The sequence below is a fragment of the Saccoglossus kowalevskii genome, chromosome 9 (genome assembly GCF_978046115.1).
Source record: "Saccoglossus kowalevskii chromosome 9, keSacKowa6.1, whole genome shotgun sequence".
In the NCBI taxonomy this organism is placed as follows: Eukaryota; Metazoa; Hemichordata; class Enteropneusta; family Harrimaniidae; genus Saccoglossus; species Saccoglossus kowalevskii.
Genome location: NC_140649.1, coordinates 11,738,840 through 11,764,655, shown reverse-complemented (window position 1 = coordinate 11,764,655; position 25,816 = coordinate 11,738,840). Strand labels below are relative to the sequence as shown.

The 25,816-nt window shown below is 36.6% G+C and overlaps 1 protein-coding gene across 1 annotated transcript in view; it reads left to right on the top strand.

Moving 5' to 3' along the window:
* The window catches only part of LOC146738319 (protein sidekick-2-like), a 42,726-nt gene that overhangs the window by 4,151 nt on the left and 12,759 nt on the right, over nt 1-25,816 (top strand). Inside the window, exons 3-12 of the mRNA XM_085503924.1 lie at nt 456-629; nt 6,468-6,587; nt 12,633-12,923; nt 14,653-14,937; nt 15,115-15,429; nt 15,617-15,769; nt 17,810-17,947; nt 18,606-18,844; nt 19,168-19,234; nt 25,006-25,116. Coding sequence (XP_085360050.1) covers nt 456-629; nt 6,468-6,587; nt 12,633-12,923; nt 14,653-14,937; nt 15,115-15,429; nt 15,617-15,769; nt 17,810-17,947; nt 18,606-18,844; nt 19,168-19,234; nt 25,006-25,116 — 1,893 coding nt within the window. The remainder of the gene's footprint in view (nt 1-455; nt 630-6,467; nt 6,588-12,632; nt 12,924-14,652; nt 14,938-15,114; nt 15,430-15,616; nt 15,770-17,809; nt 17,948-18,605; nt 18,845-19,167; nt 19,235-25,005; nt 25,117-25,816) is intronic.

Below are 25,816 nucleotides of genomic sequence, written 5' to 3'. Positions count from 1 at the left end.
GACAAATGTTTTATGATGACAGTTACTATTTTGGACATTGATTATGCAATAACTGAATCCCTACATAATAAATATCTTCATTGTCATTTTTACACATTCTAAGATTGAATCATATGTGTCAATGTAATACCCTTTACAATGTAGAAGTTGTAATACTGTAAAATACTTTATTTTCGCTTGGAATTAATTTGAGATATTTTTGCTGAAGGAGTGATTCAGTGAAAATATAATCCTGCAAATATACCTTTTTTTCTATATTTAACATTCAACTCGTCAGAAATCAGTGAAAAGTAAATTCCATACAAAACACCCAAAAACGCTTTTCAGCAAAATTAATTCCAGCTAAAATAAAGTATTTTACAGTATAGTTTAATAGGTAATAGGTTTATTGTATACAAATATGTTCTTTGTATTGGTTAAATCAGTCACTGTAATAAGTATTATTTTATTTTCAGGTCAATGTACTGCATTCCCATCTGATGAGTTTACACAGTCTACATCATGTTCTCATGTCCTAGAAGATGGCAGTGTATGTACATATACATGTTTAGATGGATATGAGGCATCTACATTATTGACATCTACTTGTAATGGTATTTCATGGACAGTTAACCCTGTTAGTTGTAGTGGTGAGTATAATTATTATTATAGGTATAATTAAAATTTATGGTTAAATACATTAACACTGTAATGAAACTTGTACAAAAACAAATTGATAGTGCAAATTAAAACAAAGATACAGTATCTTTAGTATTGTGTTATTTACTTCTAAATCTACATTAAAGCTTCCAGTATTTGTGCAGCTGGTTACTAGTATACAGACTGGTAGTAAATGCCAAAAGTATGGAACCAGTGTCTAAGCTATACAGCAATTGCTCCTGGTTTGCTGCAATCTATATTGATTCAGCTTCAAGTTTAATACAACCTCATAAATTCTAACTTCTATTAAATTACAAAGACCTTAATAACCTTTAAATCATTTCTTCTATAATTGTAGGTAGTGGCAAATTGTCTGGCATCATCGGCATTGTTGTTGTCCAGCATTGTCATAAACTTTTCTTGTGGACTTGATAACTCCAAAAATATTCATCATCGCTGTCAAACTTACATATACAGGTTACTCTATGTGTAGTTTAAATTAAATTGGTTCTGTTCCCCATAATAACATCACTTTTTATTCTGTACTATTTCTACATGTATTCTCAAAAAATCTAATATGCCACTGAACAAACCATTCATTCATACATATATGTATTCGCCCAATACATCATCTGGTTTACCAATTTTGTCAAGCCAGTCTTGCAATAACCAATCTGCTCAGAACTATACAATTCTTCCCCCCTTGCACAGATACATGTAGATCACCATTGGACCACAGAGAGCATTTACTAACATTACCCGGTAATGATATTTTAACTGATCTCCTGACCTTGTATAATTCACAAACTCAAGTCTATTACCTCATTCACTAATTTTAGACTATATGCATTAGCGATTTAGCATCTAAATTGCATATTATAACAGTGAAAAAACAGTGAAAACAGTAAATATTGCTGCTGCATAAGTTCACTGCGAGTTTTTTGAATACATAATATTTAAATACACCTCAAACAAAAGAGTTTGTGAGATGTGTATAAACAAAGGTCTAATGGAGCAGAAATGCACTTTCGGATGGAATGCAACAAATACATTGTATAATGAGTTGCGTACCTATCTGTTCTATAAATCTGCAGAGAACAAATGTATGGAATTGTTGAGTTGTTTTCAGAATGAAAACATTATTATACCAGTAGCACAGTTTATAAGTAAAAAGTCAGGAAGCAGGATCTTATTTTACATTTTAATGCCTGCTGTCAGTAATATTAACTTTTACTTTTTTTTTCTGTTTTTACTTATTTTAGTAATCTCATATTATGACAGAACCCCACACCCTCCCCATGGCTTTCGTTGCGTATGGAAGTTATTTTCACGAGTGATGCGGTATATCCTGCGGCCGTACTTTCACAAGCGAAGTGAGTGAAAGTACGGCAGAATACACCGCATCTCAAGTGTGATATCGATGTTGCTTGCTGGTCGTGGATTTAATGAGTCTTGGTTACCAGTTAAAATGTTACTTATTTGGCGTTAATAAACTATATTTCGAACCGAGTAACGCCGCAACGTTGCCAGCAGAAACCTCCTGGTAACTTGATGTTGGCGGTTGCGGCTCCAGAGTAATCGCTATTTTTACTGCAGGTGGATCTTTCGAGAGCCCTTCAAATCTTATAAAACTCAGTTTCCAGGTGATCAACATACATTAAGTTCTCCCAATCTTAGTATTCCATGTGATGTACATCTGACATGCCAAAAATGTTGTTGAACGATTTGAACTGGATAAAAATAGCAGACGAAAAATAGATGCTCGCACAGGCTCAAATGGTGAAAAAACAGTAGGTACAAGTATAGATGAAATACATGTATGCCCACAATTATTCAACACTATTTTCTACAGCTATTGGAAATGTTAATTGCTGTCGCTGCCTTTTTTTAAAAAAAAACAACTGTTTGATCTTACTTGTGATTAGTGCTGGCAATGTTTGTGGCTCAGTGATGTATACAATATACCAATCCAATATACCTAAATACTACTATATAAAATCATACATGTATGTATTATAATTTTCGATTGCATACCAAGTATTGAGATTACCGTGTAGTGATTATTTAGTTACGATTTAAATATACCCAGTAACTATTGTTAGGTAACTTGATCTCTGCTAGATATTCACTCAATATTGATCCAGATCTGTGTTCTGTCTTGTCATTATGAATTTGACTACCAAACATGTTCTTAAAGAAACTGTTGTCCTCTTTCAACCATCATGTTATTTGTAAAAGCACAACAATCCTGGAAGGCCTGCCGTTTTCTGTCGGGGTTTCTGGCTTGGGTTGCTACCCAGGTCGCGGTAGCCGATACTGTGGCTGGTAGGATAAGTTTTTCTTATTATTTTTACTCTCGTGTCATTTTCCCCTTTGTGTGTATAAAAAAATAAAACCCGGCGACGCATTTTAACCACGTTGTTGGTTTCTTTGTGTCACTATTTCCAACTGTATTTCGCTTCCCTCATGCATGTCGTGTTCATTTTTATGTTTCACCAATGTATTTAGAAATGGATAGATGACAGCACCAGGGGCTAGCTGCCGGCTTTGTCTCCTCTTTTTTCGAGGCGACTGTACAATGGTTATAATCAGAATTTACCAGCATAGAACCTGCATCCAAAATGCTATTTTTGCCTTCAAGGCGTGTGTTTTCACTGGAGTTCTGAGCCCTGGGATGTTTTCCAGAGCCATGCAAATCACTGAAACTTACCACGTTGCTCGTATTTCACAGCAAGGTCGTACAACCAGTAAAAATCGGTTAAAGTGAGTTGCGTGTTGGCATGAGTGGAAAGTCCTCACGCTCGGCTACCGATGCTTTGCGTACTGAGACGTTGAGTAGGAGGCCCGTCGGTGGAGGTACCGATATTTTTCGGTTTTCCCCCTGCTGATTGGAGGGCATCCTCACAGTCTGTTGTTTCAGGTGGTGGTTTACCCGATCTTACAGGCAACAACGAGGCTGTGCCTCTGGAGGTTTTTCTTCCTAAGGGGCCCTATGCGAGTCCCTTTGTGCATCCGTCCTCGCACGGCGCCGGGTTTGCCTCTGAGGGCTTTGGTCGAAGGACTGTCGGGGCAAATTGTGTCCCTGGCAGGCTGGGTAGATCAGATGCAGTCAGAGCGAACTGTCTCTACTGTGGCCCCTCAGTCAGCAAGCACACATTGGCCTCCCCCTAATTTCAGCCAGACAGGGTTCGTTGCGCCGTACAGGACTCAGGAATTTACCCTTGAGTCTGGGCTCCGCTGTGGATTTTGACTTCCTTCTTGCAGACCCACGGGCGTCCCCAGAGGGAACCGACCCTGTCATGAGACGCATAGTCGAACACGCTCTCGCTCACATATTTAAGTTGAAAGGAGACAGTTTGTTCGCGTTAGATACAGCCTGTACCTCGGGCAGTCCCTCAGAGTCTTCCATCCCTAACGACTGGTGAGCCACACCTTTGGGGTGATACAGTGTATTATCGATGTAAATGCCCCCACCCTTGATCCTAAGGCGACCACTTACAGTTGCTTCAACGCTTATGGGATCACGGGCATCAAGATCCAAAGCAACCCCATCGGCTTGTCTCTTCCTGTCCGTCTGAGTGCGGAGTGTGGCGCAGGGCATGCAAATGGTGTTGATGGGCGGACGTTGGTCAGCCACGGAGGAGGTAACGCTTAAGGCCCCCGGGTGGGGTGAAACTTATGCAACACTTTCCGCTGGACCAAACGCTACCCGGTCGGTGTGGTTTTGGGATCAGACCCCAAAGTGTGGGATGAGACCAAAACACCCCTAACCGGATCCCAAGGACACCCGTGTTTCATGGGCGTTCTCGCCAGCTCAATCTGAGACGAACCATCACGCCTTGAGGGCAGAGTTGCTTGAGCGCGTTATTGTGCGCGCCCAGGACTCAGTGGTGGGTAACCACACATCTACGTGCGACATCCCCTTATGTCACCTGGCTCTCTTGGCCGGGGCCACTACTGTGCAACGAGACACAACCTTAGACGCTAGTGTTTCCGCCGGCAAACTAAGTCAGGGGGTACGTCCCCACCTAAGTGACACAGACTGGACATCTTCCACCTCTTTGTTCGGGGAATGGCGGGTACAGTTACGGAGCTTCGGAGTGCATTGAACCAGAGGGTTCAGATCAAATCCAGCCAGTTGGCCCTGCCAAGGGTAAACGGAGGGCACCCCAAGCACAGAAAACACAACGCCCTAGCCAGGAGGCAAGCGCTCATACCCTTCCACAGGAGGGAAGAGTAGTGGTGCGGCCCCAGGGAGGAAAGAGCCATGTGTTGGCTCCTCACCCTCTTCGGGCCGTCATCCACCCCGGCATCGGGGGAAGCGTGTTTGATGCTTACCTCTGCGACCGGGGGGACAGGCATGTGTTCAGCGAGTGGCCAGGTCACAACTTAGTGACTACTTTAGGCCTTTGGGAAACTCACCTCATGGGAGAAGAGATCACCCACACCTCGCAACTGCCGAACATATCCCTGTCGTACACAGATTGCGCCGGTGTAGTCCGGTTTGGAGTCAACAGGTGACTGATCCCTGGACCTTTCCAGAGATACCACTGAAATCTCCATCTCCCCCGTCACTGTCTCCCCAATTGGGCACTGCCAGGGGACTCCTGCAAGGCGGAAGCAATCAGGCAGGAAGTAGCTGTTTGCTGGAAAAGGGCGCCATACACAGGGTAGATCAGCCGGCATGAAGTCCAGGCTTCTACCCAAATGTTTTTGTAGTACCAAATCTACAGGTGGTGGGCATCCAGTTCTGGACCTAGGCAGACTGAATCTGTATGTGCTCCTCGATCGGTTCCACATGGAGACGCCATTCAGCGTTTTCTCCTTCCACCGTTTTGACTGGCTAGCCCCACTAGACTTAAGCGGGGCCTACCTCCACATACCGATGCACCCAGCGAGTTGCCATCTCCTTCTAATCGCCCAGCTGGGCCAAGTATTTAAATTTCGGGTGCCCCCCGTTCGGATTATGCACAGCGCCCTACCACCAGAGTGATGAAACAGGTAGTGCTGCTGCTTCACCAAATGTCGGTACACCTCAATCCGTACCTAGATGACTGGTTACTACACAACCCTGACAAGAGGTTGTTAGCCAGGCTTTATTTCACCAGTTGGGCTCTTTAGTAAAACAGCAAGTCCCATCCCTACCCAATGCACACTTGGTGTTCCTGGGCATGGAGTTTGACACAGAGGTATGCTTGGTATAGCTATTTCAAGCATGTTGCTTAGCGCTAAGCAGCCTAACCGAACGCCTAGTCAGCGTTCTCTCAGTGTCCCTCCAAGAACTAATGCGGATCATTGGAATGATGACCTCTACGCAGCCTCCTGGTACAACGCTTGGTTGTTACAACGCTGAGCTCTAGTATGGGAACTAGATAGGCATGTAGGTTTTGATCTCGGACCAAGTGAAGAAAGCCCTGCCCTGGTGGTCGTCACTATTCAACCCTCTGTGTGTCCGTGCGTGCATGCGTCCGTCTGTGCGTGCGTCCGAACCTGTATCTTAGAAATGCCTGGACCAATCACAATCAAACTTCACACATACATCATACATGCTATTATACATATGTATGTCAATTTGTTTCACAATCTGATTCAAGATGGCCGAATGGTGGCCATTTTTGTGCTAAAAATCATCAAAATCAAGCATTTCTCGACTGTTTACAGATGGATTTTGTTCAAACTTGGTATTTACATTAGACATACTATGTATAGTAACCAGCTATGGTATAGTGTGTATGTAAGGCATTGATAACAGAAATATTCTGTTTTTTTTCATTTACTAATTAAGTGTGAAAGATTGTCTTGTGAAATTAATTAATATTATTTTCCAGCATGTGCTGATGGTGTATGGGGTGTTAATTGCCAAGAAGACTGTACCTGTATCAGTGGTTCAAGTTGTAACAATGTCAACGGTGCATGTACAGCGTGCGGTATCATTGAATGTGACAAGAGTAAGCTATTATATCCATTATCATTATACGTCTACTGCTGTTAGCATGCTTTGTTTTTCATTGGCAACCGGAATTTGCATAAAAAATTTTACTGTTATATAATGTAATGAAGAACATTGCAAACCTTGGGCATTTGAAATTAAAAGTTATGCATAAACAAATATTTTTTTCAGAATTAGTCAAATGACAGTTGCTCGCTGATGAACCTGCAATTGGGCATATGACATTAAACAGCATTTGTGAATTCCATTAAATTCTGTCAGTTAAGACAATTTTACATACATGTATATCTACATTGTCACCAAACACCAACATATATATATACGACTACATGAGTAAAGTTCACTCTACAGTACTGTTTCGTAAGGTACATGGAGTACCTCACTCATCAGGAGTTAAGACTTTATTAAATAAACCACCGAAACAGACTACGTTATAAGCGCTACAGATTTGCATAACAATGGAGTGTGTTTACGATATTAAAACTAGTTGTTGCATAGCAACGATTTGGCTCTGTGTCTACAGGAAGAAAAAAGCTCATTTCTTTTATTTAAACTACAGTAATGTGGTTGGAAAATTATAATATATTTCTCTTTAATACATAAGTTGCAACGTTTGCTTGAAGTATTGTATGGTGCAGCACGCGATAACACTCTCCATTTGATGTCGTAATCAATGTTATTGTCTTTTAATGACCAAGCGTATTTACTGAGCTCTGTTGCGTTTCTCAATGATTGGTTGCGTAGCGATGCAGTGTGGTTTCTGTACCGGGTTTTAAATTCATTTCCTGTTAGTCCCACATATGTTTTACACTTGTTGTTGTCTTGCCGTCTGATATTAGCTTGGTAAACCAAGGCCGATTGTAAACAATTTCCGTCTAAGGGGCATTCAGATTTCTTACGGCAGTTACATAATCTGTTGATCTCGGTACTGTGTGTATTGGTGTTGGCCGCTGTAAGTTGTTGTTTGTTTTGATTGCAGATTATTTGCTTCACGTTATTCATACAACTGTAGCTCAATTTGATGGTGTTACGGCTGAAAATTTTCCTGAGTTTGTTTCCCTGTTGGAAACACTTATCAACCAGGGTGAGGAATCTTCTCCCGACGCTGTTAGTGACATTTTTACTGACGGGAGGGTTAAACCAGAGGATGTTGTTACGAGGTCTGTTTGTTCTTCTTCTTTCCGTGGGGGGGGGGGGTTCGAATTTGAGGTGATAATCATATCCACTTTGATTTAGAGCTGTCTGGTAAGGTGGCGCGGCTAGATCAAAGTGTTTTTCGTCTGATGAAAGATATGACAATCGTTTGTTGATTCCTGCCGGTATATTCTTTGTGATGGAGGGTGGGTGGTTGCTCTCTCTATGTACGTATAGTGGGTGGCTGTTGGGTTTAATATATGGATTGTAAGAGCTGTCAGTGAGGTTGAATGTGACGTCCAGGAAGTTGACAATATTTTTATTAGCTTCGATTGAGACTTTCAGACCGTGTAGTTTGAAAATACGACAGATGGCTTTTTTTATTCTTTCAGTTTCTTTGGGTGTGTTGTCTACAGCGGCTAAGCCATCATCTCTGTACAGGCCGATCATTTTTCCGCAAATATCATGTAGCTGTGACAATAAAAAGCATCCAACTAATTCACACGTCTCTGCGCCGTCGAAACTGCCCATACATGTAGTTACGTCGAATGAGCTGGTGCTCTTCTTCTGCCAGTAGTGGCCATTATGTGATAACAGAGACTTTTTTGACTGTAGAATAATATTTATTTCTTCTTCCGAAATAAGGTCGTATGAAGAGGCAAAGTGTAACGCTTTGAGAAGAAGATCTTGGTTAATGGATGGGTAGAATTCTACTATATCAAAGCAAATAAAACGATGTTTTTCTTTGTGTTCGATTTTGTTGAACCATTCTATTACAGATGCGGTGTTTTTCCATTGGTTTGTTCTTGTTCCTGTAATAATTTTCTTATTGATCCTGTCTAAAATTTGTTTACTTACTTTGCCAATTTCTGGTTTGGTAGGGTTTATCAATTTGCACGCAGGATTATTTGCAAAGTTTGGTTTGTGGTCTTTCAGGGTGATGAAGGCCTCTCTATTTGCGGTGACGTCGACGCGGTCATCGATGTCTAATTTCACTGCAATATTCTTGTCTTCTTGTCTAATTTTTCTAGCTGTATCTTCTGTGGTTTTTTTGTAAGACTTAGTTATGTTTTTCTCCAGTAGTTTGCTGTACGTTGTTGGGTCCATCTTGTAGAAGTTTGTTGTTTTGTCGGCCGGTACAGTCAATGTGCTGCTGTTTTTGACTCCCATGTGCGAAGCACAAAATGGGAGTCTTTGCAGTTAGTGTGTCTGTATGTGTGTATGTGTGTATGTGTGTATGTGTGTATGTGTGTCCGACTGTTCCACTGCTATCTCAAGAACCATACATCGGTTTTTGATGAAACTTGGTGCATAGATGCTCTGGGCCAATGCGCAGATTTGATTAGGTTTTGGTAAAAATCCATGCTCGTTAATTACCTAATTTGCCTGATAATTAGCTAATTTTTAGCTGTTCTATGACTGTTCCACTCATATCTGAAGAACCACTCATTGGATTTTGATGAAACTTGGTACATAGATGCTCTGAACATATGCGCAGATTTGATTAGTTTTTGGTAATAATCCGTGGATACTAATTACCTAATTTGCATAATGATTAGTCAATTTTCGGTTTTTCCACTGATATCTCAAGTACTAATCATCACATTTCAATGAAACTTGGTACATAGATGTCATACGACACTGCACAAACCTGATAGTTTTTATGGTAATATCAGTACATATTAATTACCTAATTTGCATAATTAATTAATTTTCAGCATTTGATATAAGTAGTTAGCATTACATTTCAATGAAACTTGGTACTTACATACTCAAGGACTATACAGAGATTGATTGTTTTCGATAAATATTTGTGCATATTAATCACCTAATTTGCATAATTAGTTAATTTTCAGCTTTTCCATGGGTATCTCAAGTACTAATCATCGCATTTCAATGAAACTTGGTACATAGATCCTTTAGGACTATGCAGAGACCTGATTAGTTTTCGGGTAAATAATTGTGCATATTAATTACCTAATTTGCATAATTAATTTTCAGCTTTTCTACTGATATCTAAAGTACTAATCATCACATTTCAATGAATCTAGAATTATGCAGACCCAATTAGTTTCCGGTAAATATTTGTGCATATTAATCATCTAATTTGCATAATTAACCAACTTTCACAGTGACACTGATATCTCAGGTACTATACATCACATATCAATGAATGTACATGGATGCTGTAGGACAATAGACACACCTGAATAATTGTGGGTTACAATCTGTACATATTAATTACCTAATTTGCATAATTAACCAATTTTAAGCTTTCACACTGATATCTAAAGTACCGTAAAAACTCACTTGACGTAAACTTCCTCATGTTTCACGGTAAAAGCAAAGGTCGTGGCCGAGTTGTAACTCAAAATCTAAACAAAGTCATCAATCAGTGAGTATTATGACAAGCAAAACAAAACATCAAGACGCGGAGAAGAGGTCAGCACAAAACTAATAGGTCAAAAGACAAAGCTGTCTCGCACTACCTAGGGAAACTTGCGAATGTTCGAAGTACAGGTACCCATTGGACAAAAGATACATGGAAGTTTAGCAAACTATCTCCCCGACCCAGTGCAATGTATCCGGTTAGAATCAAAGCTCACGTGTCCCTTATTTGAGGGACCAAATTCTGCCGTAAATTCGCCCTTGGATTAAAAAATAAAATGGGATTTAAGAAAATAAAATGGGACTTTTAAGGTGTATTTTGGCGTCATTTTTCGGACATTTCAATCAATCCTGCCGGCTAAAATAGAGTAAGTTTTACCGTAGTCATTGACGTCTGTCTATTCAAGAGTACACGTGTATGATTTTTATCGTGACTAGCGTGAGCGGGTAAGCTTCCTTTCGAGAATGAGCTGTTATCACTGTGAACAATGTTAAATTATTCTTCAGATGACCAGTTTATTTTTTAAAAACAACTAATTATTTTATTTAAAAAAATCATGCCGTTTTCGCATCAAAATCCAAGCCAAAATATCGTACTACAACATCAATCTCTTCCGCATTGCGTTCAATAACATTAACATATTTAAATAAGCTATGGTAATTTGAACACGTTGGCATCATCCAGCTTTTTGATTGGTTAATTAGCGATTTGACCTATTTGACCTAAGAGAACATGGCGGATATCCTACAGCATCAAACGTTTATACGAGACCGGAATCATTCGCTTACGATGAAACTAAGTTGACTTTTATTTGTATTTCATAACCATTCAACAAATTTATTTTGTGTACATTATTATAATCACTACTGAGTACAGTAATAATCAACAATTCAGAAACGCAGCATGCCGAGATTTTTGTGTTCGTTTTTATTTGAAACTTCGTTTATTTAGAATATATTTTCGTTACCAATAAAATAAAAATCTCTCAGTCAATCAGAAACCCGGATTCATGCCTTCGAGGAAGGTCCCGTTTGAACGCTCACATCGGTTTTTTTTTCGTTTGGGGGAAAACTAAAACTGGTCGCAATTTTCGAATAAGAATGAGTCGGCAATTTTTAGTGGAGTCGAAAATTTGGAGGTAAATAAAACACCGAAAACCGGCAAATAAATAGGCGACCGAATTTTTAGAGGGGTTGAAATTTTGGAGTTTTCACGGTACTAATTATTCCATTTCAATGAAACTTAGTACAAAGATGCTCTAGGACAATGTACAAACCTAATTAGTTTGGGGTAAAAATCTGTTCATATTAATTCCCTAATAAGCATAATAATTCATAATTTTTTGGTTCTAATCACATTTCAATTAAACTTGGAGACATAGATTTTCTGTTACATTGCGCAGACCTCATTAGTTTTACACTCAAATCTGGTCATATTAATTTTCTGATTTGCATAATTAGTTTTCAGCTAAGTAATTTCGAATTATATTTAATGTGTCTCCAATACTCTCAGCACATGGGAGTTCTTTCTAAGCTTTCTTTGATTTATGCGTTTGACGTCGCTGTTGAGATCATTGAGAAAATTACTACTCACTGCTTTAAACTTGGTGGATCTGTAATGTAAATCATGCCATCCTCAAATTCTTTTAGTTCGTCTATGGGTGGAGGGTTTTTTGTTGAATTGAAGCCGTAGTTCTGCTTGGTGGTTGAGGCCTTGTTCGAGTGTAGGAAGAAGTAAGCTTTCCATCGCATTCTTCGTATGAAGTGTGCCGTTTTCTCCATAAGGCGGTGTAGATAATCTTTCTGGGTAGGTATTGGTATATTCTTCGTGGAGTAGCCGATTTATTTCCTCCATTTATTTCCTCCTATATATATATATATATATATATGTTAATTCCATCACTCACTCAATGTGACTAAAATTGCTGTAGGCTAGTTCCAGGGCCAATTTTTATTTTACCATGATTACAAGTTGAACGTTTTGGTCACATTTGTACATGGTTTATTATTTCTATGTCTCAGACTACAGGAAGTTGGTAAAATATAATGACACCATTAAAACCACCACTGAAGTCAAGTATGCCACCTGATTCTGTTCAATCCACTCAATATACACACTTGTGTGTATACCTGACTTTGGCGGTGGTTTATTGCTTCATTATACAATAGTAAAATTTTTAGAAGATTTTGTAGAACTACATTTGCTGATTGCATACTATAAGTAGTTCATGTACACAATGTACATGTATGGTGTCACCTTTCATGAAGTGATCCTCTTTAATATAATCTAACTTTCCATCAAAACCTATAAATATCCATCTGGTTCAAATTTGGTATTGACATAAAAATGTAAATAAGTTTTCTGCAATTTTTGCCTCATAATCTGGCAGAAGACAGTTCATGGAATACTTGTGTGACTGTTTATATTTTTGTGATTGTGAATCTAACCATTATTTACTATTAACAAGATGTTTTAAGTTTGTTTTGATAAACCATTTACATTTTTGTATTTTTTATATAGGAAATCTCCAAGTTTCATTGAATCGCCAGGGTACATATAACATCGCCCACACTGATGTTTTAGAAATTATCTGTAATGTAAACTTACCAAGCAATGAAGTGTCTGTATGGTGGAATGCACCAAACTATTCATCAGATCCTGTTGTTCCTGAAAATGGTATATTCACCTTGAGTAAAACAGATTTACAACCAGAAAAGGACAGCGGTGTGTATGGGTGCTATGCTGAAGCCAGGAATGCAGGTATTGTCGTCGTAGGAAGTTCTACTGCGAGTGTTACAGTTGATGTACAAGGTAAGTGTATTGAATATTCAGTACTTTCAAATCATATACTGTTCATTAAATTTGTATAATATGTTATAGTTGATCTCAGCAGTACAAGTTACTGAGCATGCTACTATAACAACCTATACATCATCTGAAAGCTTAAATAAAGGCAAATACGTGAGTGCATACATGTATATGCTGTAACTATGTTTGTCTAAGGGTGATAATGAAAAAAATGACACTTGGTTGTCTAATCTACTGTGCTGCTAGTCTAGTAGCCATTCTAAGCAAAGCTCTTTTTCACCTTAATATTTATTTAACTACTTAATATTTATGAGCATTATTCTGTTAACTCTATGGTATTAATGTTCACCAATTGTGGTGCACCTTTTCATTGAATTATTCCCCAGTATTTGTAACTATTTAGGTCGGAAGTACGATTCTTTTAAATTTGTGCAGTTTATTTATTTTTAAATCCAAAATGGTGTAGAATAAGTATGACATATGGACCAACTAATATGTCCCTTACAGACTCATTTTGTTAAGGTACCTGGAAATTTACTGTTAAATTAATTGTTCATGATGTTGTAGCTTGTCTCCTTTGATGAAGTGAGCAGGTCTTACATATAGGAAAACAATGTGTTTAACTTCATATTAGATTTTGCAAAGGATTGTGAGATGGAAAGTTGAACAATAGAAGGTGTTGGGGGAATCATATCTTTTGCGTACAACCCTGTGCTAACATCAACTGTAAACCTCTCCTCTTCAAGCAACGCATTTTAAAAAAAAATGTATGGTTATTCTGTTGTACTTTCCATTAATTTCACTGCAGGGACTACATGTACATTTTATGTCAACCAAACATATTTAAATCTTACTTCTACACAACTAATAATAATAACTAACACTACTGTAATATGCAAAGTAGCTAAAAAAGATTTTAATTCCAGTCAGCTTGGTGTTCCAGTCAGTCAATATACTGGTACCCGGTATAATGTGATGTAACTAACTAAACTGTGATTAAGGTAGTTTGCTACCATTAAAACAATACTAAGATATCCTTGAAATCCAGAAAGAAGAGTTGGGTTACTGTAATGGGTCATCGAACTAAGTTTTCTGCAAACTACCTGAAAAATTGATCAAAAATGTTTTTTTTTAAATTTTTACAATTGGTTCCTATGGCAAAAACATTCCATCATATCTCAAAATTTTGGTCAGTGACCTATGCTAAAAAAAATAGCTGTCATGAAAAATTGAAGAATTTTGAATATTATTATAAGTTTATTCATGAATTAATTTGTTAACATGTAATTCTATGAAAAATTTTCCAAAATGACTGCTTTTTAGATGAAATTGCATTATGTTTTCTTGGAAACAAATCCTTCTTTCTCCATGAAAACTTTAAATATGAATGACGTGCATGTATGTGAATCATCACACAACAATTTATGAATAATTTACTGTTACTGCTCTAGCTGGCTTTCTTGTTACTTGTTTCTCCATTTACTTACACTACCTGTTCTCAGAGAGCTGCTATGAATGCAGAAGTGTAACAATACTTCTTAAAGGTGACGTGCACCTGGGGGTGGGGGGTGATACCAGTATACTACTTGTTTTTATGTGCATACTGTTGGAACACACAGAAAATGATGATATATTTCATGGATAATGTGACAATAAAGTACCATATCAGCTAGTAATATTTCACACTAAACATCACAACTGTAAGTTATTAAACACAACATTTTTTTTCCAGTTCTTGCAACAATAGTTGAGATACCAGATTCACAAGCAATTGAGATATCTAGTTCTCCAGTTTTTACATGTAGTGGACATGGTAAACCATTGCCAGAAGTGACATGGCAGACAATTAACGGAGGCCCTATTTCTGAGTCTGATACTGAGATCATAGAGGATGGTTATTTTATGAATAGTACACTGACATTCAACAGTGTAGATAGAAATGACAATGGTATATATCAATGTGTGGTGAATAATGGATATGATGATGTGAGTGAAAACTTTACTCTCACTGTCTTAGGTATGTATTATACAAGTTTATCAATAAATAAGTAAAAAATGTATTTAAATCTCTATAGGACCATTTTTGTGAGTGCATGTGAACAATATCATAATTATGGGATAGATTTGAATCAGCGATCAGACACGATTGATTTTGTATATAATAGTAATTTTATTTTTTCATTATTTTATATAGAGGTACCAGATCAAGTGACAATTATAACTTTTATAGCCACAAATGCTGAGATAATTGAATTGAAATGGGAAGTGACTTATGATGGTAATAGTGACATCATTCAATGTGGTGTAGAATATATGGAATTTAATGATCAACAACAACCAGTGACTGACTGGATGACTTACATAACTGTTACTGAAATTCGGATACAGTGCATGATTCAAATAGAAAACCTAGCAGCATATACCTACTACAAGGCTAGAATTAGTTGTACAAATTCTCAGGGATCAAGTGTACCAACTGAGACTGTTATAGTAAGAACGAAAGAGTCTAGTGAGTATTTTTTTTTATTTACACATTTTGAGCACTATAAATATATCTGTATTAACTGTAATAAATTATGAAAACAAACCCAGAAGATGCTATGTTTTGACTATTTTTTTTAATTCCAAATTCTTGACAGGTTGTAAGATATTTTCGATTTGATTCAGAGTTCTTATTATTCTTTCAAATGCTATAGGTCCTAATCCACCAAGGAATGTAACATTGGTAGCCAATACTGAAAGTGATATCACTGTCACTTGGTTAGTTCCAGTAAAATTGAATGGAGAATTAGATTATTACATAGTTTATTACTCAATTATTAGTGGTAGTAATACTATGAACAAACAAAGTAAGTTATTTGAATTTTATAATATGTTTCAATATTAAGACATTTCGTACTACAGTGATAGTATCATATACATCATATACCTACCGGTGTTATAATTATGAGATCAGCTATTTAGAGCTCTACTATCCATGTATACATGTAAGACAATTTAGGACATACATGTATGCTAGTGTGAAAGTACAATATATTAGTTCAGCTGTCATCAAATATGAGTGGAGCTGTTTATTGGGTGATTGTCTGTCAGTTATTACATTTTCCAATTTTTCTTGCAAACAACTTGCTTAATTGATTAGTGAATACTTGAGTGGACCTTCGTCAGATGTGTTTATTTCATGTTGTTGCAGTTTTCTCTAATTTCGATTTGCCATTTGGGTTTTCTGATTGTTGAGAATATTAGCAAACTTCTGTGTATGGAGTCCGGTCAAACCCTGGTGGAAGCCATGTTTGTTTTTGTTATTAGAGGACGCTTACGCATCCATATTTATAATTCGCATTTTCTTATATGGTAGGATGAAAATAAAACACTGCAAAATTACGGCAAGCTGTAACTTATGGCGTTACGGTTACAGGTGTATAATAATGATTTATGCATCATGATATATTATTTACATTAATGTATATTTTTGCAGCAAAAATAACTGTGCATACGCTATTAACATTATCATTTACGTTACTCATTTATGTGATGTGACCCTAAAACAAGCACAGTCTACAAAAAAATGTGTTCTTTTTGAAAATTTCAGGCCAAATGCTTTCTACAGATGTATAGGTTTGTTTTAGACACTATTGTTCTGGTAACGGCTGTCAACATTCTTCATAATAATATATCTCTGTTATTAACATTTTTATCCATGCTTCCTTAAGAGAAAATTCTCAAAACAAGAAAAAGGAATGCAACAATTTCTATAATTTTCATTCACCCATTGTATATTTCACTTAAAGTTGCATTCCCACTTTGCAAATTTGTGCAGTACCATTCACTGATAAAAATAAGGTATATACTGTAACAACATAAATATATTGTCGAGTCAAGCTATGTCACAGAACGTTCTATGTTGCTCTGAAGTTCACCTCTGTACCATGTATTTCTTTGGGCTTGGTGCGAACTGCTGTGGAACGCTGGTCGAGGAACCGGTGAAAATAGCTAAACTCGCGAAAGCAGCACAAACACAACTTTGAAATAATCCTGATCAACTAAATTGATATGTATTAAACATGTAAGGGTGACTTGTTATAATATTCATGGGAGTCTCAAATAAGCCAAAATACAGTTGGTAATAATAACTATAATAATTCAATACAACTGTGTATAAATCTGAATGGAAATAATGCTAGATCTGATATGGCTATTATATTAGTTAAATGGTTTTGGTCAATTTGGTCTTCAAGTCTTTTATATACATGACATTGTATTTCTTCAACATATTCTTGTCTCCGGCATGTATAGTGATGATACATTGTTTTAATGTATGCAAGCCATTGTTAAAAAGAGCATAATGCACTGTATTTCATGGGTTATGGTTTTGGAGTGTGCCCCAGAATATGAATACCAAATATTGATACTGATTCAGTATCTTCCAAAATTTAGCTTAAATATGACCCATAATTATGTGCAATATAATATGTAAACTGTTTGATAAAAACAAAAGTCATTTTACAGTATAATTAGACTGCTGTCTGCATGTGTTTGCTCGAGTGAGCATCACTACCGTCAACAAATTTACTGTAGTGCCAGAGATGCTGTTCAGCAACTAACATTTTTCTAAGTATGTTTATTTTGATGGTATCAAATCAGACAAATTCTCTGCAATGAGACGAGCATAGTTTAAACTACGAACTATATGAAAATAATGCTGATATAATACAATATTATAATAGCACTAACACTATTTCATGGTATAACCGCCCTTGGTGGGGAACATTGCTTAAACAAACAAATAGTATGTGTGAGGATCCTTAACTTTTAAAATGTTGAGAGCATCTCTACAACATCTTTTCAGTATTAATGTTTCAATTTTTTTCCAAAATATTGTCTATCAGCCAATGGTATTGAACAGACCATAATTCTTACTGGTTTGGTGGCATATACTGAATATGAAGTCTGGGTGGCAGCTGTCAATACAGTAGGCGACCAAAGTTCATATTCGGATAAGACGAATACTCGGACATTAGAGGGAGGTATGTCTTAAATAATGTTCAAGCTGCTTAAAGTTATGTGAACTTCTGTTTTGTGTGTTGTTGATGTGTCCTGAGTTATTTCTGTCACATTGTCAAATTACAAACGCCATTTATACTTTGCGATATTCTTGTGATAAACTTGTATTCCCTGGACTGAGAACGATACTTTAAAATAGTGTTCTATTTGCATCATAATAAATTCAAATAATAAGTACATAAATACAGAACATTCATAACAAATCTTAATATATGATTTACATGTTCTTTACAATATGCCTAATATTAATAGTCATGTAACAAAATGGTTTAAATTACTTTTACCGCCATAATGCTTGGTCCTCCAAAACAGCTCCTTTTAAAGCTTTATCCAATGGTCTGAAAGTTCTATTTTGAATAGTATAAGCATATACATTAGTTATAATGGTTTTGTGAAACACATTTCATCATCAGAGCAATTCTTGTAGGTTTATATACTTGAACTGTGAAGTATATGATGGTATGAATTTTAGGGAATATGTATGAATATGATTTCAGTGATGTGCAGATCATCTGGTTATTCACAACTGTATAAATAAACAATGGAGAATCATATATTCCCAAATTAATAGTAGAAAGAAATCAGAAATAACTTTCAAAATTACTCTTTCTTATATTTCAGTTCCAGACAAACCAAGGATATCCAGTTTTCATAATACATCAGATAGTGCATTGACTATTGAATGGAACCCGCCGATTAATCCACGTGGTGTAACAAAAAGATATGAACTTTATCTATTTCTAAACTCTGGTGGATCAGCTGTGAAGTCTCATACGGAACATGCCAAACAATCAGACCAGACTTCTACTTATACTTACCTGTTTACAAATTTGTTAGCATATACTGAATACATTGTTAGAGTAAGTACTATTCTCTTCGAATAAAAGCAGAAAATTGTATATTTTTACCCACAATTATTCAACAACTGTCCTCTATTCAGGTATAGACAAAACATCAATTCACTACAAGTATTGTTTTGTGCTAAAACAAATTATTATTAAAAATTATCTTTTATCAATAAATTCAAAGCATGTTTTATTTGGAAACAAGAACTAGTATATATACTTGCTATTGCTGATCAAAACCCTAAAGTTTTTATATATACATCCATCTCATTCTGTAACTGATATTCCCTATGCATATTATATCTGATGTATCACATATTTCTGTTCACACTATATAGATAAAGGTTTGCAATGGAAGAAGGTGCAGTCTTGCAGAAGAAAAGAGTGCTAAGACCAGTGAAGGAAGTAAGTCCCAATGTTTACTATTAACAAAATTGAGACCTTTTTATTCATTTGTCTTACAGTATACTAATATAAAAACAAGGGTTTATAGAATAAATCTTGCTTTGTACACGTTACCTTGCACATGGACATGTTTGCCTTGTAATTGTTTAGGAAATTAGAATGACTGGGATGGACTAGATATTTGATGTCCTCCATCCTTTCTGTTCTACATAAAATAAAATACAGTGCATGTCTGAAAGCCTTATATGCTTGGCGAGTTTTCCACCCCAGATACCAAAAAAGTCAGTTACCTGAGGGGATCCAGAGCCCCCTTGCTCCAGCTCTGACTAGTGAAGTCTAGTACAAATAGTAGGCTGCCTGAAAATAAAAAGAAAGGTATTTTGAAAACAGTGACACGAATGCTTTTCACACACCTGGAGTGGACAGGTGTTTTTTCTCTGTTTACACTTTTTTCTCAAAAATAGTTATCTTGAGATGAGGTCGATATTTTACACTTTTTTATCTTTTTAAATTACCAATAATTGTATACTGCTTGTTACGATGTGCGATTTTAATCTATACTCAATTATATTGCAGTGTATGCTTAGAATAATTGCGTTTGATGGTGTTAGATACAAGCGATATGCATATTTTGTGTTCATTACATTGTTCATGGGGATTGTTCAAATTGGAATCTAAAAAGCACAAGTCTAAATCTAGTAGCACTATTATAGCTAATGAAATTGAAAATAGACTGTTCATGCTTACTAGAAAACTCGCATGAAGTTTGCCACGTATATTGTTGCCAACAATTGTTACATGTGATGCCAAATCAGAATTCGTGTCAATGACTGAACCAGCAAGATCAGCGAGAGTTAGGGTATTAGTGAATCAGTGCCTACTGGGTCTCGGAAATGCACTCTATGGGGCGGGTAATGGAGTGTGAAAAGCCACTGCTGAATACATCTTTTTCAGACCTGGCAGGATTATTCTGGATCCGAAAACCGTTTAGTGACCACAGGGAATCTGGATATGAGTCATGAAGCAGCATGCAGAAATCATATGACTATAATAAGACTCTGTCGTTTTGTCAAGCTACAGATGGACACTGAAGCAGCATATAATCATAAGTTGTTGAGGACAGCATGTATGGCAGTCAACCAAGACATAACATGTTCTTTAAATAAAAACATACAAGAGGCAACTGAGATGGTGCGTGATATTCTCTCTACTTCTAGCTTCTAGTGTTTTTGTCAGACACGTGGCAACGAATGCTGATCAACGAATGCGGTCGCTCACTTGGTAACCTACTACAATCAAGGCCTTTAGAAGTACAGAATGGATTCCACATCATAGCATTGATTGGCTATCTCCAGAGGACTCAGGCCCGTAGCCAGCACTTTTGAATAGGGGGTTCGAAAACAACACATATATAGTTGATGTGAAATGTGTGAATTTTATAATATTCAAAAAGTGTTTTTGAGCTCTGTTACAGAGATTTTTATATTATCGGGTTTAAATTCAATTGGTTTACTTTGTGTTACGTTGGTAAGATATTTCACATAGCATCTTTGAACTATTTTACCATTTTAGAGAAGGGGTCCTGAGCCATTCCCCACCTACAGGCAAACATATCCACACCATTGATCCACTACGGCAAAATGTTGTACACAAAAAAGACAAGACTATACTTATCATAGCATTATTGTCTAAGTATTTTAAGGTAGAACGCTACTTACGAGTTTTTCCGCTCTTCGCAGATGTTAGCGCACATAAAAGTGACACGATTTCATGTCGAAATCTGTCTACAATTATTCATTTTAGTATTAGTCAATTTTGTATTATGTAATTTAATTTCTGTACTATCGTACAAAATATAATGGGTAGAAAAGTGCATAGCACGTTTTAAACACAATACAACATCCATGTAAACATATGGTACTAAGTTAAACTGAATTCATATTCATCTCGTCGCTTGAAACTTTTAAAAGATATAGAGCTATTTGATATATGGTGTGGCAATTTGTGTAGCAACGAAATAAGCCCAGACTGTCAGTATTTGCATAATTGCATAGGGTTATTGACAAAAGATCAGCCCTTAGATCATTATAAAATGGACATATAAAAACAAAGTGAATTTCATTTTCTACCATGCTAAATTCGAACGTATCACTGCAAAAACTAAAAAATTATTGATCTAACTGTATTTTTGTGTGTCAGCCTAATTCTAACATTATGTTTATGGCCAAAACAGCATAAACTCGTCAGTATATATTTTAGTCTATAATTGCTTGCCAATAAATCTCCCAGGTTATAATACTACTTTGATTTTTCCCAAAAGTACACAGCCTTGATGATTGTAAAATGGAGGCATGCCACTTCCTTTTTTTATTCTTTGAGTAAATATCTCTAAGAAATTTGCAGTATCTCCAACTTGTTTTTCAAACCAGACAATGCCGAAAGATATATTTGAACAGGAGATTTTTATTAGCTCCGCTGTCGACTTTGTCGAGCGGAGCTTATCATATGAGTGATTGTCCGTCGTCGTCCGTCGTCCGGTGTCCGTCGTCCGTGTCAATGTTTTACATTTTCGACTTCTTCTTGAAAACTACAAGTCTGAATGCTTTGATACTTGGTGTATATGTACCTTGGGTAGACCTCTCTCAGATTTGTTCATTTTGTAATGATATCTTCAATTCTCTAATTTTGGTGAATATTTTTGTCATTTTTGGTAAAAAGTGATATTTTCAACTTCTTGTTAGAAACCGCAAGTCCAATTGCTTTGATATTACATATATAGGTACTACATGTGGACCACTCTCGAATTTGTTCATTTCATAATGATATCTTTAATTTTCTAATTTTGGTGAATATTTTTGTCATTTTTGGTAAAAAGAGATACTTTCGACTTCTTGTTAAAAACCACAAGTCCAATTGCCTCGATATTACATATATAGGTACTACATGTGGACCACTCTCAAATTTGTTCATTTCATAATGATATCTTTAATTTTCTAATTTTGGTGAATATTTTTTGTCATTTTTGGTAAAAAGTGATATTTTCAACTTCTTGTTAAAAACCACAAGTCCAAGGGGTGATCTCATATTCAAACACCTGGGTCAAACCTGGGTTAACCTGGGTAAACCCAGCCTGCCCTGTTCAGACCTACTAGACCTACAATATGCAAATTAGTAGTAGATTTGAACCTAACCTCTGGATTAACTGCCCATTAACGCCCCCACTGAAAACAAACAACAGAGAACAAAGAAGACAGACCTAGGGAAACCTAGGTTTTTCTTACAGTACTGTTTCAGCCTAGTTTCAGTAGGAAAAAAAATAAGATGTATACTATGGAGCTCCATGTTCATACTGAGTGTTATATTTTGAAGTTTTAAGAATTACAGCAGCGATTTTTTTCTTTGCAAGTCTTGTACATGTAAATGCTAATAAAAACAATCTTGCATTTGTTTCACAAATCTATTTACATCATGTCATTTATAAGTGTGATGAAAATTATATTCATTTATTTCTGTGATTGGTAATAATAATCAGTTTCCTACAACTTACATTTTGATACAAGTCAATACAATGTTTGTTGTTATTCAATTTATCTGTAATTAATTACAGACGTGATGGTTTGTTATATTTTGTCATTAAATGTGAATCAAGTGATACCATAAACCCTCTCTATTGTGATATATATGGTAAATTAATGTTTGAAACAGAACAGGGAAAAAATGCACTAGAATTTTAATGAGCAGCTTCTTAGGATAAATTACTTGCGTTATATATATATTTGGCATAGTCAGTAAAATATGTTTATCCACGGAGCGAACTGGTACATTTTGTCCGCAACAAGTACGGTCAGTTTTGTGTCCATGTCAGTTCATAAATTCATAGAGCACATTTTTTGGTTAAGTTTGTAAAGTCTGTGAGACTGTGAGTTATCAAAATATGATGAAAGTATTAAATCGGTAATGGCAACATTGTTTTCTACGAAGGCATCTGAAAACCACAGTCCCTCTATCACTGTGTCAAAACTAAAGTAGGGGCTAATGCTACGACTCCGGCGCTACGACCACCGTAACATTGTCAGCTGACGGCATTGCGGGGAAATTACAGGTATTTACCGCTGCCGATATCTTACTTTTCTGTGACAAAATGCACACATTTCGAACCCCACGGTTAATTAAAAATAAACGATTATTTTAGAAAATGCATCAAAGCACAGTGCCTTGAGGGACTGTGGGCGAAGTAGGCAGCGAGGTGTTGTTTTAAACACCGCAAAAAATCATGCACTCAACGCAGCCATCTTGGTTACCTCAATCGGAATTTCCCTTTGTCACCCAGCATGCATCGATTGCTATATCGCAACGTGCACTGTGTCGCCTTGGGTGACGGTCTTTTGGTACAAGGCACTCTATGCATAAGGTATTTTCAGAGGTCAGGGTTCGTTTTTTATAAGCAGTCTCGTCTGCAGATGAATAGCCGTAAATAATCAGCGCGAGTCCATTTAATTTAATTTTCTGTTTTGATACTTCGTGTCACTGGAAATTGAATAAGAAAAACTGCAAATAACCGATGTGCAGCAAATCGAAATAAATTTTCATGGCGTACGCTGCATTTGTTTTTCTGGATTTTGCGATGCCGCACTCCTGAAAGAACTGTTAGAAAATTGAACGCGCAACAGTAGTAAAGGCTTGAACACAGTAGCGTAAGTCTCAAGTGCAACTTTGCATCAACAAATGTTCGTCTTTTGATACTTAGCTGTCAGAGACACATATCAATTGTCCAGCCCAATGAAAAGTCTGATTCACGTCCTCTGCTCAATTTGCGACTCGAGCATAACAGTTTATCAAAACAAAACAATTTATTCAGCACGCTGTTCACCGATATATAAAAGAGTGTTTTTTTTAGGCAAGGCACACGGTAAAATGACTACTGTACACCAATAAATCGACACATTTTAGAGACAACTATCTAGTCTTCAAAAAGCAATGTAAACTCTGTCAATCCTAAAAATAAACAACAGCTTGAATGAGGTGCAAATGAGATCGGTTCGAACCGCAGTTTTTATGCAAATTCGTGCGGTCGTCCTGAACCACACTGTCTATTGTTTAAACTTCCAAACCGCAAAACTGGGTTTTGTTCGGGCGGTTTAGGGCGGTTAGGGTTTTCGTAGGTTTGACCCGCATGTTTGAATATGAGATCACCCCCAATTGCTTTGATATTACATATATAGATACTACATATAGACCACTCTCAAATTTGTTCATTTCATGGTGATATCTTCAATTCTCTAATTTTGATGAATATTTTTGTCATTTTTGGTAAAAAGTGATATTTTCTTCTTGTTAAAACCACAATCATTTATGGTCAAAAATGATATTTTTGAATTCTTGTTGAAAACAGCAAGTCCCATTGCATTGATACTATGCATATTGTTCATTTTCTAATGATATCTTCTGTTCTTTAATCGAAATGTGCATTGCTAACAGCGGAGCTATCTCAGCCGAGAGGCTGCTTGTTTTGTTTTTTTTCTTGTTCTACAAAAATATAAACACACAAGGAAGCATTTGGTATGATACCAAATAAACTTCTTCTTAAAAGCTGAAGCTGTGATGTTGAATTCTCTGATTTTAGTGAATATCGGTGTCTCATTTTTGGTAACAACTAATATTTTTAACTTCTTCATTAGCAGACCATAGTTATTTTGATAGCCATGTCCCCATGTAATGAACGTAATGAGAAATATAATAACACCTTCCTAATATATTTTTTTAATCTACAGAATGCGAAGACGCCAACAAAGTTGCCTACTGCCCTCTAGTGTTGAAGTTTGAATTCTGCATTCGCCCGTATTTCCGCCAGAAGTGTTGTAAGACTTGTAAGACATTGGCTGGTCAGTAAGGGACGACGTCAATAGATCGATGTCGGATAAAAAACTTATTTCCTTTAGTTTGGGGGTGGGGGGTTTTGACCTCAAAAAGTTTCCATCCCACAAAAACGATTAAGTTTCAGTTGGGGGTAAAGAGGGTTTGGAAAAAAACTAAAAGAATTAAGTTTTTTATCCGACATCGATCTTTTGACGTCGTCCCTAACTACAACAAAATTGAATGCGAATGGAAGATCCATTTAACTGTGCCAGCAATAACTTAACGTTACATCTGGACACCAGTCTGGGCATAAGTTCTCCAAAAGAGGTGGAATTCAATTCGAATTCAACCAATTATGAACTTCAAGATCATCATCACTTGATTCTTCTGTGAGATTCTTTGTTACAACCAGAAATAAACACATTCTTGTTGATGAACAGCAACACATTTTGTTTTCTGAATAACTACAGGGCACTGTTGACGCAAAGTTCAACATTTGCGTCATAATTCTAGATGTGACAATACAGGACTCAACAATACCGTGCTTCATAGGATGTGAACTCCAGTTCAGTGCTTGCCATGTTCAGTAACCAAGTCCGAATACAGTGTTGTCCCCTTTGTTCTTGACATTAAACTCATTTTTACCTTGCCCGTACCATCAAAGATGGAAGGGAAAGGTATATTAAGGGAAAGATTTTGTCCGGCGTTGTCCTCGTTTATAATTGT